The sequence below is a fragment of the Clytia hemisphaerica genome, unplaced genomic scaffold (genome assembly GCF_902728285.1).
Source record: "Clytia hemisphaerica strain Z4C2 unplaced genomic scaffold, Clytia hemisphaerica genome assembly, whole genome shotgun sequence".
NCBI classification, from domain to species: domain Eukaryota; kingdom Metazoa; phylum Cnidaria; class Hydrozoa; order Leptothecata; family Clytiidae; genus Clytia; species Clytia hemisphaerica.
This window is the reverse complement of record NW_027104280.1, coordinates 252725-269029: the sequence shown is the minus strand read 5'-3', so window position 1 is coordinate 269029 and position 16305 is coordinate 252725. Positions and strand designations below refer to the sequence as shown.

Below are 16305 nucleotides of genomic sequence, written 5' to 3'. Positions count from 1 at the left end.
TTGAATTGAATGAAACATCTCTGTGCTTCTGGCTTTCAATACTGATTGATTGTCTATTTCACAGACCTTACTGTCCATTCTGGTTCATCGTACATGCAACATAGAACATACCCTTCCATTCATTTTAGGTAATTTCAAAGTTTATATATCAATGTAACAAAAATGTGTTTCTCTTATTAAAAAAATCACGATAAAAAACGTTTCTAAAAAAACAATTATATTGTGTCCATACCGAAAATACCAAAATTAAAGCCAAATAGATTGATAGTTAAGGCTAAATATCGTCACGAAGAAAGCAAACCCGCCCCCCAGGTACTACTCTTGCCGACCGAAGGGGGTGCTCCGCTGGGGTTCGAAAATGGACCCTATCTACGTTGGACTCGTTTTTTCAAAAATTTTACTGAAATTTGCGAAAAAAGCGACCCTGAATGAGACTGAAATTCCAAAATTTTCTCAGATGTTCTACTTTTGCCCCAAATTTTTCAAAAAAGGCACCCTACGAGGGACTGATCTTTCTATTTTGGTGTTTTTGCGACCCTACCTGGGACTCGTGGACGTTAAAAAAGGTACTCTGACCAGTGGTTCATCCCCGTAACCCATTTGCTCTAGTACCCCAAGCAAATCAAGAACTTTCTCGCTACAAGGAGTAAAATATGGCAGAAACCAAACGATGTACATTCCTCTTTATTGTGTCCAGCTTTTGAAGTTTGTTTTTACGTGCGCTGGACACCCTTTTCTCTTCCGTTTTTCCATTCGTTTAGCTCCAAACATTACGTAATGAAAAATTCAAGTCAGTTTGATCTCATCACTCAAATCAAGAGAAACAACACAACGATTGAAATGTGTTCCAAATGAAAAACAATTTCCACCCCCGCCAACCACCAACAACCGCCCTTCTTTTTCACACCCCTCACGCCCTCGTGTTAAGAGGAGACTTTGATGGTTATGGAACATGAGTGGCGAGGCGGGATTGCATGCCTATAAAGAAAGAAAAGTAGAACGTTTTGGGAAGACTTTTTAGTTGCTTAAAGGTTGTGATCCATAACAATCAAAGTCTTCCAAAACAGCGGCTGTATGGAAAGGGCGTGTTAAAAGGGCGGTAAGAGAAACGGGCGGCTTTAAAAAATAAATGGCTAAACTGTCGTCACATTCCTATCTTAGCTTTCTGTTTCCAATTGAACTGGGCCTTTCCTTGTTAGTGTTACCTAACTTGATAATTAGCTGGTAGCAATGTCACAAAATCTTGAAATATTGAAGCAGCAGAGTTTCGGGAAGAAACATTTGCCTTCTAACCTGAAAATCTACAAGGCCATGCAAAGCCTTAGCTGGAATAAATAAATTTGAATTGGAATGAAAAATTTCTTTGAAGGATATAAATAAACTGTCTTACCGGAAATTTCAGTCCTCTAAAAGTGCGTCCAATCAGATCAATCAGTAGAATTTCATTGGTTGAAAATTGTCCACTCGTATCCACCCCTCCAACGACAATCATTGTATCGTTAACCACGTGTGAAGTGTGCGCATATCTAGCGAACGATGAAAAAGAACAATAAAATGATGAAATGTGGAACATGTGACGTGACAGTCTTGTTAGTGGAAGGTACTAAGGTACACGCTTTTTTTATAAGAATTTATAAGAATGTTTATGATGAAAATGGCCAAAAAATTAAGAATATGCTAAGAATATCACCATCATGGAACTTTGCTACTCGAGCTAAGAATGTCATTTTTAGAGCATTTTCAATTACCCCCAAGTTAGGCTCATTCCTTTTACAAAAATGCCATTTTATGCTTGAGACGTATGTACTAAATGTTAAATCTAGTATGAAGTATTAGGATCCTAACCTAAGAATGTGCTGCAAGAATATTTAATCATGATTTTCCCAAAAAAGTTAAGAATATCCATGATGAAATGGATTTACACTATTCTTATAAAAAAAAAAGCGTATACCCGGGGGGAACTAACTTTGCAAAATGACGGTGGTGCCGCCCAGTTTTTGAAAATCGGAAATTTTGGGGTCTAAAATCGATGGAAAAAAAAGAAGTTTTGGGAGTTTTTTATTTGAGTTTTTTTGTAACCCTTAGGGGGACTGAAATTAGAAATAAGAGTTTCGCCCCATAGTGAAATACGCCTGTCTAGGGTGTTTACGAGACCTAAGGGAGGGGTACACGAAGGTTTAGCCTCGTTTTAGTGTGAAAACATCTAGATATAGTAAAATATAAATAACAACAGATCAAGACAACAACACTTTGTTTGAATTATTTGTTTCTATTATAAAGTGTGAGGGGTTAATATTAGAATCCTGCATTACTAAAAATAGACAAAAAGAACGACAAATGTCGCCGTCCACAGCCCCGACCGAAAGTGACTGTACCTCTTGAATTCATTCCTCTTTGTTTATCACGGGAATTAACTACGTATGGTTTAAAAAACGACAAATTACGCATGCGTGTTACAATGTAGGATTCTTTAGAGGAACAGACTGGTGTATACCTTTTCGGTAGAGGTACTTGGAACTTCATTTCTTTAATATGGTATTCGCCGTCCTAAAAACACGAAGAACAGCTTTGCTTGAATGGAAGCATAACATTCCAAAATGTTAGCAAATATTTTTTCTACTAATCCGGAACCGTAGCTGTGAAAAAATTTGAATTTACTGTAGCTGCAGTTGACTCTTCCTAATTCGATTTTCAAGGGCAATTGGAATTTCCTCAAACAAGGGAGCGTATCGAATAGCAGAGCGTCTTTTAGGAGAGTTTTTTGTCGATGGTGGCTTTCAATATTATGATTGAGTAATTGAGCGTATCAAATAACAGCACGTCGAACTAGAGAGCCGCCTTAACTGTACTTCTATAACTGTGTTTCTTGTGGTCTTGGGAAATGCAACCATACATGGGCAAAAGTGTTTTGCAAGGGTGATTAAGAACAGCATATACGCTTCTGGTAGCTGGGAAGGATTTGGGACATTCCATACAGATAAATTTTGATTAACGTGATAAGAAATTCCAGGGAGTCTAAAGGAGTGTTTGTTTCATTTTCCGGGGGGAGGGTAAAAAGTTATTCTAAAATTTCCAGGAGGGTAAAGACAGGTTTTCGTTCATTCAACGTTCAAATTTTGCCATTTTTCAGAGGGTATCCTCACATTTCTAAGAATTTCTTTGACTTGAAAAGGTTCGCGCATATCCTTGTATGGATTTTCAATGGAACAGCTCAATACAAAGAAGAATTAACAATTAAACATGAAATCTTGAAAATTTTAAAAGAGATTGAAATCTAAAATTACAACGATTATAGTTCATACTAGATAAATTTTTTTACATCTAAAGGGAATCAAAATTTTTTAACATACGATATACTATATATACAAGAAGGTATAAGAAGTGACAGAAGACACTTTTTTGATCAGATTAATGTAAAATCTCATATCTAATGCAAATTCATAACCCCTAGCTGGATTTTTCATTAGCATTGGATCTCATTGGGTCAAATAACTCGCCTTTGGAAATTCCCTTGACCGACAAATTAAAATTCCCCAGTAGGCAGGGGATGCAAATTTTATTGCGTTTTATAGAAAATTTCTAATCTAAAAAAAAAAGTAAATTCCTAATCATAACAAAAGAATATAAACAAATTCAGTCCAATTTTGTCCGGAGACATGCTTTATACAACGCTTTTCCCATCTTCCCAATAAAAGCCATTACCAGGAGAAAGAAGGGGCTCAACAAAATACACAATTCAAGAATAAGTAAAAGTTTTCCAAATATACGATACTCTAAACTCTCCAGAATATCAACGTTTATGGAGAGAGCCCAGAACATGTTGAAAAGGGTAAGAGTCACCAGAAGCAACATAGATACCAATTGAACGAAATTGAGTTTTGGCTTAACAAACGGCTTTGTAAGATAATCATGTAAGGTAAATAAAATCAACATGACTCCAGCAGGGTACAGTTTTAAGATCGGAGAACGGACGAACGTGGTTGTAACAACCAGAATCAATCGGCGCACAATAAACACAGGTTCCCAAATAATTCGCTCCAATCCTCCATCCTTGGTTTCACTCTCTCTGAAAGGTTCATTAAGAAACGCAAGTATGCTATTTCGCTCCATTTTCTGTTGGTCTACCCATGCTCGATCGTCAATGCAATAGCTTCTGATCATGAAAACGGGCAGTAAGGGTGGAGACATCAGACTAATAAAGTACTGATTCGGTGTTATCTGTCCAGTTCTCAACAATTTACAACCGATATAGAGCACCACAGGGAAGGGTATCACCCACAAAACGATGAGAAGGATGATAACAATCTGCCAGCTTTGGAAACACTTCAAATGAGCTTGGTTGAAAATGTACCATTCACCATCAATATGGATACAGTCCACGGATTGGATGCAAAACGTGGCAATGCTGGCATAACCGATAACCAACAACTGGATGTGGGTCACTTTCAATCTAACAGCAAAGAAAGAGGTCTGGTGTCGAATATTTCGGTACCGTCGATACAAGTACAACACGAACATCACGACAATCACCAAGAGAATCATACCGAAGATAACACTCAATCGGATGAGTTCTATTAGAGTAACATTTTTCGTTTGCAGTGGACAAATGTCGATCAAATCAGCAGATCCAATATCTATTTTCACATTAAAGAAAGAAGTTAAAATTTCGATGATATAAGGCATGCGATATTCCATTTTCGCAGGTGCATTGATCCGGATGATAGAAGCTGTCTGGTAGAAAAAGAAAGCGATCTTGACAGCTCCAGAGAATGTGACAGATATTTGTTGGTTTTGTGATCGTCGTTCAACTTCTCTGCTCATTAAGAGAGGTGAAGCCAGCGTGTTTTCTTCAGGATCTGAATCAGTCATTTCTTCCAACGGATGTGCGGGGGAGCAACAACAGATTATGGATGTCATTCCTTTAAAGACGTCTTTGTAATACAATACGGTTAACAATGCGAGAATAATGACGAGTGCGTATAGGAACCAGAGCCACCAGCCTTCTTGGCAAGTTGACGCTTCCACACATCTATTGCGTGAACCACTAAAGAGGCTGATTGATTGATTGTATTTACATTCACCACAAAGTCTTCCTTGTCGATTGTTCGAACAGCTGTTATAAGAAGCACATTTCTTTAAAGTAGGACAGCAATAGAAAGGAGGGCATTGCACGAAAGCCACATATCCTAAATGATCAGCATATCCCCAATAATTACCTTTACTTTTAATACCATTTACGCATGAAGCTTGGTAAGGGCAAGGATAGCATGTCACATTGTGAATTGTAGCATCACCAGAAGTATCCCAAGAGACGTGTGATTTGTTTTTGACATTGTATTTCGTCCCCTCGCATTCTTCGCATGACAACCGTACGAAAAATCGGTTGTTCCCTATATATTTCCTCATAATGCCATGTATGTTATAGTTTGGTAAACACGATACGCTCGAGTTTAAGATACCTATATCTTCTAATACGGCCTGTCTATTTGCTTTGATAAGTAAAATGTTACTTTCCCTATTGAGGTCACTAGACGACACCACCATCACCTCAGATAAGCGTAAAAAGATATCGATGCTGTTTGACATTACGATGTATATTGAGCTGAAGAGAATTGCGGGAGCTCTGTTTTCTGAGAAGGTACAATTACTAAGGTCAACACTCATGGATGACGTTATAGTTAATGCAGCTGCCATGGTGGTCGCGAAGTCTTGATCGTCGATTAGCGAATTGTTCAAAAATGTTGTATTTGTGATGGTGATACTAAACCCGTTGCAGATAATGGAACCGGAGTTCGAGTTTTCAAAAGTGCAATTATTTATCGATGCCTTCCCTTCGTTATTTGACCTTATTGAATATAGTTCCAGCTGGCTTGGAGGTGGTGTATCGAACGCCGATCCCTTGAATGAACAGCTTTCTATGTTAATGATTGTGTCTTGATAAGTACCAATGGCAACCTTAGAGTGTTCAAAATGTGTTTTTGATACTTGATACAGTTTACTATTCTGAAACGAAACAGAACTGTCCCGAAAAATACAATGTACAACTTTCGTGGAAAAAAATTTCGGTTGAGTCGGGTGAGGATCTGAATATGATTGATCAAGAAACGAGCTATTGAAAATATTATCTGCATAGTACACCACGGCCATTGATCCACCAAGTAGAACATAACTTTCTCTGAAAGTGTTATTCCAAAAATACCATTCTGAGTTTGTTACAGACTCTTCTGAAAGAGAGAAACTGAGAAAATCGCATTCGTAAAAAGCAATTTTCCTTACAAAGTTCTGATCGAGTACACCATTTTGTTCAAAGTCCACTCGTTGTTTTCTTGTTTTTATATCCAAAGGATTTGCAACGAAACTTGTTTTATTGACTTCTGCATCGAAAAATGGAACTCGATCAAAAAAAGTCATCTCGGTGCCAGACAGTTGCTCGAAAACACAATTGACAATTGATATCTTTGAGACATTTTGGTTCTGATCTGCACTAAAAACAATCACATAACGGTCGCTTGTTGGGTTAACAATCAATTTAATGTTTGTGAGAATGAGTTTTTGTTTGATGGAGAAAAATGTTCTGTCTCCTTCTTCAAAGTGGAAGAGGAAATCCAAAATAGCTTTGTCATCAACGCTCTTCATTGCAGGGCCAGCAGAATAACTTGAGATAATCAGAGAATGCGGGATGGATATTGTTTTATTCTGGTGGTAAACATAATTAGAATCCATTAAAATGGTGTCTGATGGATCGGAGATTTTGATGGCTTGACGCAAACTGTTGCACGGTTTGTTGAAAAAGCCACAGTCTGCCGTATCTGTACTGTTTTGGTTTTGTGAAACGTATATCGTCCTCGAGTGAACTGAAAAAAAAGTTTTATGGGTTTTAGTCTGTTATGAGAAACTTGAGTATAGAATACATAATTTTTTACATTATACCAAAGAGAAGTAAAATAAAGTCACATGAAAATCTGATCTACGTTACGAAAAGTTGAACAGGATTATTTACATTTAAAGGAGTTGTGTCGGCCTCTTACCTTGTGCAATAACGAACCATATTAATAACAAAAATTTCACCAAATACCACATTTTCTTAAAACTGTTTGTTACAACAACTGTGTACTTGTTAAGCGATAAAATATCCTCTACAAGAGAAAACTCTCTTCCCAAGTCGTTTATGAAATTTGATTCTCGTCTATTTAGATTTCAAAGCGTATCCACTGCATGTTTTGTTAAGCTAATTTCAGAAAGAATCCCTAACCAATCAGACGAGGAGTGTTTACACGAAGGTCTTGAAGATTTTCACCAATGATGATACAGTTTAAAGACCTTGTCGCTTTCGAAACGCGAAGAATCGTTCACTTACATTCCGATCTGTGAACGTATAATAATTAGCGAGATTATTTACCTGGAATTATCTACGGCTACGGTAAGTGGCGATGGTAACGGCGATTAAAGAAGTAATAGCGGGTGAAAACAAGTTCGATATTTTGACGTACGGCATTATCTCGACTTTACTTATCAGTGTTTTTCCCGTACAGAGCAAAGTAGACAACGACATGTCGCCTTTGGTGACGACCCGCGGAACCGTAGCCCCGCAACCGTAGCCTTAGAAAATCCCCGATACATAATCTCTCTATTGTTGTTTCGCGTGTCTAGTTGTACTAGAGATTGAGATAGCAGCGGATAAGTAGTAGGTCCAAACTATTCGGATTAAATAGAATACGCAACAATGTGGCGGCAACCCAACTTTTTATGAAGGGTTTTGTATGAGGGATAGGGCTTTTCCCAATTGAAATGGGGGGGGGGGGGTTAAGCTTTTAAAGGGGTACAATCTGTACAATCTTTTGGGTCGAAATACATATATATCATATTTCATATTGGTTAAGGAACTTGGTATTTGTTAACAAAATGTCAATAAAAATAGGAAAATTGTTTGCCTGAAGAAACTGTAAAAGTTGTAAGCTTTTTGCGTAATTAATTTGTTGGTAAACCACCACTGTAAATGAGGGTTTTTCATTATATTAACAAGTGATACTTTTATGGACCTACCTGGTTATGCATTTAACACACACATAATTGATATCTACGTGAGCACGACCGTTAAACAATCATTCAGAACACAAAGATTGACGATCTATTAAAATTAGTCGTTTGTTTCTTATTAAAAAATGTTTAGAAACCAAAATGCTCTTGAAATATTCTTTCATATTCAAGACTTCGTGAGCAAAGAAAACATCTATCTCATAAAAGAATTGAGTAATTTGGCTAGAACATTGATGTATGCTTATTAATAGTGATTCTTATAGAAAAAGACGCGTTTTTGAGCTGAAAAATTCTTTTTTTACAAACATCTGCTTGAGCCATCATTTACCTACTTTCATGCAAAAAATCAAAAAAAACTACAATGATCCAATATTTCACAAAGTCCAAAAAACCCTTTTTTTAGCCGTTTTTTGGCCCAAATTTGCCTCAAAACAATTTTTTTCGAAAATTGGGCTCCGTCACATTCGAGGGTTTATAGTTATGCATCTTTGTGCAAAAAATCATAAAGAATGAAAGAGCTAATCTCGAGAAAAGCTAATACCTAAGTAATTGATAATCTGCTTATAAAAAAATATCGAATTTGGTCAATTTTTCTATAAAAACACGCCAAGCAACCAAAATTTCATGTCTAAACACACATATTCTTCAAAAGTAAGCCTTCATGAGCAAAAAAAACATCTATCTCATAAAAAAAAATTTAGTAATTTGGCTAAGAACATTGATGTATGCTTATTAATAGTGATTCTTATAGATAAACATGCGTTTTTTTAGCAAAAATCAGCTTGAACCATCTTTTACCTATGATGGTATCCTACTTGCCCTACTTTCATGCAATATAAATGGAGGATTTTTATAAGACCCTTCTGCACACTATGATAAGCTTGACTTCTAGGGTTTGCAGTATTTTATTCATGTTTCGTCTTCTCTTGCAGACAACAGGGCCATCCGAACGAATCCATCTTTGAATCCAAAAGGGAAAAGGAAAACAGAGAAAGATGTGTCACATGAAAGTGAAATACAACGCTCTCTAATTCGACGTTTTACTATTCGATAGGCTCCCTTATCCGATGAAATTTAAAGCCCCCGTCAACAAGAAACTCTCATAAACGACACTCCCTTATTTGATAAGCTCCCATATTCGATGAAAATCCAATTCCCCTTGAAGATCGAATTAGAGAGCGTCAACTGTAGTGAAACTTAATGTATAAAGTTAGTTTTATGATCACAGTCAAGCGCCCCTCTGTAGCATGACAGGAGCAAGTTTTATTTTTATTTTTTCGTTTCCAAGTCGCAGACATGACTTGATTAAGGGTCTAGGCGCGAGCGAAGAATGCACGGTGGATTCGACCTCTTTTTCAATCAATCAATCAATCAATCAATCAATCAATCAATCAATCAATCAATCAATCAATCAATCAATCAATCAATCATCAATCAATCAATCAATCAATCATATCAAATCAATCAATCAATCCAATCAATCAATCAATCAATCAATCAATCAATCAATCAATCAATCAATCAATCAATCAATCAATCAATCAATCAATGAATCAATCAATCAATCAATCAATCAATCAATGAATCAATCGATCAATCAATCAATCAATCAATCAATAGAGATAAAAATTTAAACCTTGAGGGAAAGAAGCAGCATTTGATTGCTCAGATGCATACTGTGTTCCAGACCACCATAGACAACAACGTTCTCCTTTTTCCAAACGCTCATCGTATGAGAATGTCGTGCGAATAATTCGACGTCGCCCGTCGTTGAAATCTGTGAAGAGAGAATGTATTTTAAAGCCAATGTTTGTAATGGAAGATTTGTGTTCCATTCATTCTAATCATCAAGGCGTAGGTCTACTGTTAATGCCGTCCAAATCTTTCGAATATGAAAGACGCGAGCACAGGGATTTCCCATTCTGACTTTTTTTTGGACAGAGAAATCCCTTTCATCTTTGAAAGACTTGAGTAAAAAAGGGCACTTTACAAATGTCAATTTTATCCGCCGCTACAAAACCTTTCAAAAAAAAGAAGAAGCAAATCTTCGGCAAAAATTGAAACAAATTTTGCAGACGCAAAGCTTTATCTATATTTCATGCCAATTTGAGCTTCAATTTTCCCCATTTCGTTTTTACTGGTTCAATTCGCACTGAAGGAAATTTCATCCATTCATAATCGATCTAGGGTGTGCCAAAAGAAACTTTACATGTCTTCAAATGCTAATATTTTATTTTTTTTTAATTTGTTGATCAATAAATAGGGTTAAAAGAGTAACATGAGGTCTGCATGTAAACCTGCAGAAAATTAAAAAATTGACGTAATTTTTTTGATTTGATTTTTTTATTAAAAACACTTTCTTTCATCAATGAATAATCTTCCGAAGCTTGAAAAGATGATTATCAAAATGATTTTCAATACAGTAAAATATTAATATTTTAAATTGTTCTTATGCAAAAATTGTTTTAACGGATCCACCACCTTTAGACTTGACTGCTTGAAGCCGTGGAAGAAATTGCTTAAGGGCCTTACTAATTTCCATAAGGTTGCTTGCACAATCATCCCAAACCTCTTTGATTCGGTCCTCTAGCTCCTCCGTTGAACCAAACTGATAACAATGCCAATTCTTTGGGACACCCGGTATTTAAATTTCAGAGGGGGGGCGTCCACAAAATGTCGAAAATCGAGTACCCCCCATGTACACAAATGGCTATACCCCCTGGTAAGTACGCACTTTTTCATTCAACCCCCCCCCCTCGGTTGAAGAAAATTTCGAATTCAAATCGTTTGGTTCGGACCTTTATTTCATCATAGACATGATTTCATACATTAAACTCGATGTTTATAAAGAAACTTTCTGTTTTCTTTGATGCGTATAAAAAGCGTAAAAATCGACAAAAAAGCAAGCAAAAAGCGGCTGTGAAATTTTTTGTTCTGCGTACGTACGTACATTTTCCTTTGACCCCTCCCCTACCCCTATACGCAAGTATACGCTTTTGAGAAAAACCCCCCTCCCCCCTTAGTGCGTACGTACCTATGTGGACGACCCCGAGGTCAAAGTAACGAAAGAAACGAAAATAACGAAAAATTCAAAATATGTTTCGTGTCAAATCCCTAAAAATAATTATAGTAGGGAATATCAGCCTATAGGGCGAAAAACAGTAATGCCTCATAAAGAAGTTTTAGAAGCGTGGGAACTAATATCGTTCAAAAGTTGCTTTTCCGGCTGCTTTTGAGGTTAGGTGTTTTGTGTTGGCGAGTATCCTGTTTTTTACTGCCGAAAATAGACAACGTTTAAAATGGAAGGTTGTTTTTTTGTCGAGATTTATACATTATTTAAACAATTTAAGATATCATTATTACTTAGCAATAGAAGGTTTTGTATCTTTTGGGACAAGGAAAAACGCCCTCGCAAACAAATGTGAGAAGTTGTTTCTTCCGAAAATACGCCATTAGAACATCAAAAATTACAGCGAACCTTAAGATAAATTAAGTTTTATAACACCGTTATTTCCGATAAATTTAAAAAATACTTTCAGAATTCATAACAACAGACCCACTCTCTGCTATACTCGCGAGTCATCCGTCTTAACCAGAACGAATGCTGCAGATATTATTTCAAAGAAAGTGAAGATTACAATTGGATATAAAAGAGAGACACGGATAAATTTGAAAAGCAGGATCCCTACTTACCTTAGGGGAACTTATTTTGGCGGGAACTAGTACTAGGTAAATCATATATTTTTGTTAACATTCGAAAACCTCCTTTTTTTCTTTTGTTTTTTCTTTCTTTTCAATTAAAAGAAGCTATTGTAACGTAAAATTTCTTTGTTCTTTTTTATATTGAAGAAAAAAATTAATAAAAAAAAGCTCTGGAGAGAAAAGAATAGGGAAAAGTGTCCCCGCCGAAGAGTGCAAAAAGTGTAATAGTGCAATTAACGATTAATTGCACTCCTTAAACCAATCGATTCAGTAATTTTGCACGGCTGCGATTATTACTAGTAATCGATGTTTGGAGTGCAATTAACGATAACGAGTAACAAAGGAGAAATAGTAATTTGCACGAGTCGAAGGCGAGTGCAAATACGGTATTTTTTTTGTTACGTGTTGCTTAATCGTTAATTGCACGAAAAATACGATTCCGAGGTAATCGAGTAAACATTCGAAACATCCTTTTTTTCTTCTGTTTAAAAAAAACATTGCAGTGTAATTTTTCTTTGTTTTCAATTAAAAGAAGCTATTGTAACGTAAAATATCTTTGTTCCTTTTTATATTGAAGAAAAAAAATGTCTTTGTTTTTTATATATAGTAAAAAAAAGTCTCTGACACAGGACTTGGGAGAGAAAAGTATAAGGGGACAAAAGTGTCCCCCCGCCGAAGAGTGCAAAAAGTGGTAATAGTGCAATTAACGATTAATTGCACTCCTCTAAACCAATCAGATTCGAGTAATTTTGCACGGCTGACGATTAATCTTTTAATTTTGAGCGGCAAAAATCCTGAAAATTTTTATATTTTATTTTAACAAGAACTTATTTTGGCGATTGATGATTTTTATTTTTATTTGACAGCTTATCTATCTGTTCTATTTTGCCTTATTTGAAGCTTTTTTGTGAACTCAAGAAGTTATTCAGGCAAAATACCAAAAAAAATTAATTATGGCGGGAACTTATTTTGGCGAGTGAGCAAAATATTTAATTCGCCGAATTCGCCAAATTTAGTTCCCGCCAAAATAAGTTCCCTTTAAGGTAGTTAACGAAGTTATGGAGACCGTTCTGTATTTTTTTGCTAGTTTACGAAGAGTGTATATTTCAAGGACAAAACCGTATTGAAGAGTTAATATAAATCGTTCTGACCTTTCTAACGGTGAGACCATTGACATCAATGCACCATAAATCATTCAATGTTCTATTGTCCGTGGTCACACCACCAAATAACAATATTTGTCCTACGGTCAAAGAAATACTCAATACACGGGTTGCAAAATTATACCAATACAGTCAAAACAAGTGATTTCATTCCCATGTAACTTGCTCCTACAAGTACAGCCGATAACTTTATTAGTGTCAATAAATTCGAGCCAATCAGAAATAAATGTCATGCAACAAGAACATAAAAAGCGTGATTTATCGCAGATTTTATTTTTCAATCTGTGTATTGTATTTTCGAATCAGAAGGTACCCGGTCCAAAACGTTGTTTCAACGTTCATCTAATGTTTATAGACCTTACGAATTTTAGAAGGACGTTACAAGAACGTCTTGAGCCAGATGAGCAGGTGTTTTTGATCAAAATTACCATTCCATTTTATATCCAAGTCTTTTTCCCCCTGGAAATTTTAGAACAACACTTTACCCCCTGGAAAAATCAAAAAATACTCCTTTATACCCCCTAAAAATATTCTTCTACTCCTTGTATGGATATAAAATGGAATGGCCAAATGTACAGCCTTTGAATGTCTGTCTGTAGATTGCGATCACGAAACTAGAGACAGTGGTAGTAGGGAATTTGTTTTTTTACCAGCTTGTTGTCTAGTCTTTATCACTGACCTTTATATACCCTGAACCAAGCTTCCCAATCCCAGCTAAGCAAAATCTTTGATCGGAGTTTTTTTGAAAAGTGGTACCCTAATGGCGGTACTACACCGATAGTGGTGTAAATGCATCGAGAGCGCTAGGTATACTTTTTCTCAAATTCTTTTGACGATAGCGAGATTATGTATCGGAGATTTTCTACGGCTACGGTTGCGGGGCTGCCCATGCGGGTCGTGACCAAAGGCGACATGTCGTTGTCTACTTTGCTCTGTACGGGAAAAACACCAAAACACCGTATAAGCAGAGTCGACATAATGCCGTACGTCAAATATCGAACTTGCTTTCACCCGCCATTACTTGCCTTACTCGCCATTTCCCTCGCTACTTTAGCCGCAGCCGTAGAGAATTCCAGATACATAATCTCGCTGATGTAGCGGCGTTAGACGTTAATTTTTAACATTGCAATGGCTTCTTCTCGGATACCAATTCCAAAAAGACTCCAATCAAAGATGGCGAATATTGCTTGGTCCAGGGATATATAAAGGTCAGTGATCTTTATCCCGTAACTTTTATCGCATCAATAGTTTTCTAATAAAAAAGACGATTTGCAAAGGATTTCTCTATAAACAGGCCAGTCAGAACTTTCAAGGCTGAGTATCATTATATCAATTCACACCAACCCTATAGAAAATTAGCCACCACACAAAATGCCGAAAAACTAATTGAAAAGCATACTACCTTTGAAGAGAACAGCAGAATGCCGCCATCTTGAAACAACCATAATTTCTTCTTGGGTCTCAGCATCTTTCGTTACAACTGGACAAACTAGGTTCCCATCAAACACAAAAATACCGTATTTGGGTATCGTCGTTTTCGGTGATTTTCGTCCACCGAGTACAAAGAATCGGTTATCGGAGAGACGAGTGATTGAGTTGTACAAGACGTCATCAAGCTCGTTGATTTGTGTACATTTTGGAACGTCGTTTGAGTTGATTAAGAGACCCGTATTGAGTCGTTTATGACCGCCATCGGGTGTGACGCCAAATCCGCCCATACATAGAAATTGGTTGTTTGTCAACTGAACGCAGCGATGACCAAAACGTTTAACTTCAAGTTGCTCTTCGTTAAGGGTGGTGGGCGTGTAAGAGAGGGGTTGTGGTGGTTGATCTTCGGGTGGCGCATAGTACGGAAACATTCGGGCTGGTAAGTTGCAGTTGGTTAGAAGGCCTACAAAATAACAATTACTTATTATTAGATTTCGGTCACCAGATAGCGAACAAAGAATGTTCACCTAATTTACTGAGGAAGAATTCAATCTCATGGCCACAAATATCCTCCAACTTGTCAGCTTGGATTTTACTCCAAATCTTGGTTTTCAACCTCTTTTTATTACCCAATAACAATTTCAAACAATTTGCTACCTCCCCATTTAAATTTTCGCACACATATATTAGCATTGAAAGTCAGATTTCTGAAGGCTTTTTGAGGGGAAGCACTACTTTCAAATTGAAATGTAACTTATTGAATGCATTCCCCAAATTTGTGCTATTTCATGCCACATAAGTTTTTTGCTTATTTAAAATAACGAATGAGGACAAAAAAAACCCACATTAAATTACCTCTGAACAACTTTGCAGGCCAACCACCAAATCAAATTTTCGCAAGTATTTCAAAAATGAAAACTTTTTTTATGATAGGAAGCAGTAACCTTGATAAATTGCATGAAATATAGTACAATACAGCGAAAAAATTTACCTGTAAAAGCAGCAATAATACAGTAATGTGAACATTTCAAATGCCATTCTTCAAACTCATCGAACAGCTCCAAGCGGATCATTCTGCCTTTCTCACATTCATCCAAATAATGTTCGTAAAAGAAATTCATATCAAACCCCAACACATTACTGTAATTCAACGCTTCAAAAACTTCCCTGTGTTTCTGGATAGTGAACAAATCCTTGATCCTTCGAAGCGGCGATTGAATTTTGTCGAAATGGCGCATCATGACGTACCCGAAAGCATCATCGGGGCGGATTTGCTCATAAATAACAACAGCAGCTTGTTGGAATCTCTTTTGTATCCACCCAATCAAATTCTTGGAATGTTTGAGATCGACATATGTTAGAACACATTCGGAGAAGAAGAGAGAAGGTAGATTACAATCAATGCCAAATTTCTCCATAAAAACATCAAGTTTCTTCAAATCAGTTAAATCACAAGGAACAATCAAATAATCATCCGATTCTAAACTGTTTTCCGATTCGGTTTTAAAAGTTCCGATAATATCTTGCAATACTTGATGTTGGCGAATGATTGCGATTTTCCGACGCATTACATCCTCAAAATCGATCTCAATAAAGCGACAATTCTTTAATAAACCGTTCTCTTTCAGTCTGAAATATGAAGTATCGAAGCCTGCACCCAAGGAAATTATCTGGTGTGGTGTGTTTAGTTCTTTGCAACATTCCAGAAAGCTTCTTAACGAATGATCGATAGCCTTGGCTCGAATGTAATAACCGCGGTGTATGAGAGGCGCTCGGCGTGGCACGCGGGTAGTGAAAAGTGACAGGTAAGGATCGTCAAAGTAACCAAGTTTTGTGATTGAAGCTTTGCTCAATATACTGCTGTCGTTTGTTTCTTGAACTGTAATGTCTTTTATATTCTTTAATTTTTTACCCATCTAAAAGATATAAAAAAAACTTTAAATGAGGTGGACAAAAACAGCTCATCTTTTTTACG

General features: G+C 36.6%; 1 protein-coding gene across 1 annotated transcript; it reads right to left on the bottom strand.

The window, feature by feature from the left end:
* Window positions 1–756: 756 nt before the first annotated feature.
* Window positions 757–16246, bottom strand: LOC136816889 (tRNA wybutosine-synthesizing protein 4-like). Its single transcript, XM_067073222.1, has 7 exons — window positions 15322–16246; window positions 14305–14793; window positions 12891–12982; window positions 9674–9814; window positions 2495–2547; window positions 1391–1526; window positions 757–978 (listed from the first exon to the last, which is right to left on the bottom strand). Exons 1-7 carry the CDS (start codon window positions 16244–16246, stop codon window positions 787–789), a joined length of 2028 nt encoding a protein of 675 aa, XP_066929323.1. The 3' UTR covers window positions 757–786.
* Between the last annotated feature and the right edge of the window lie 59 nt (window positions 16247–16305).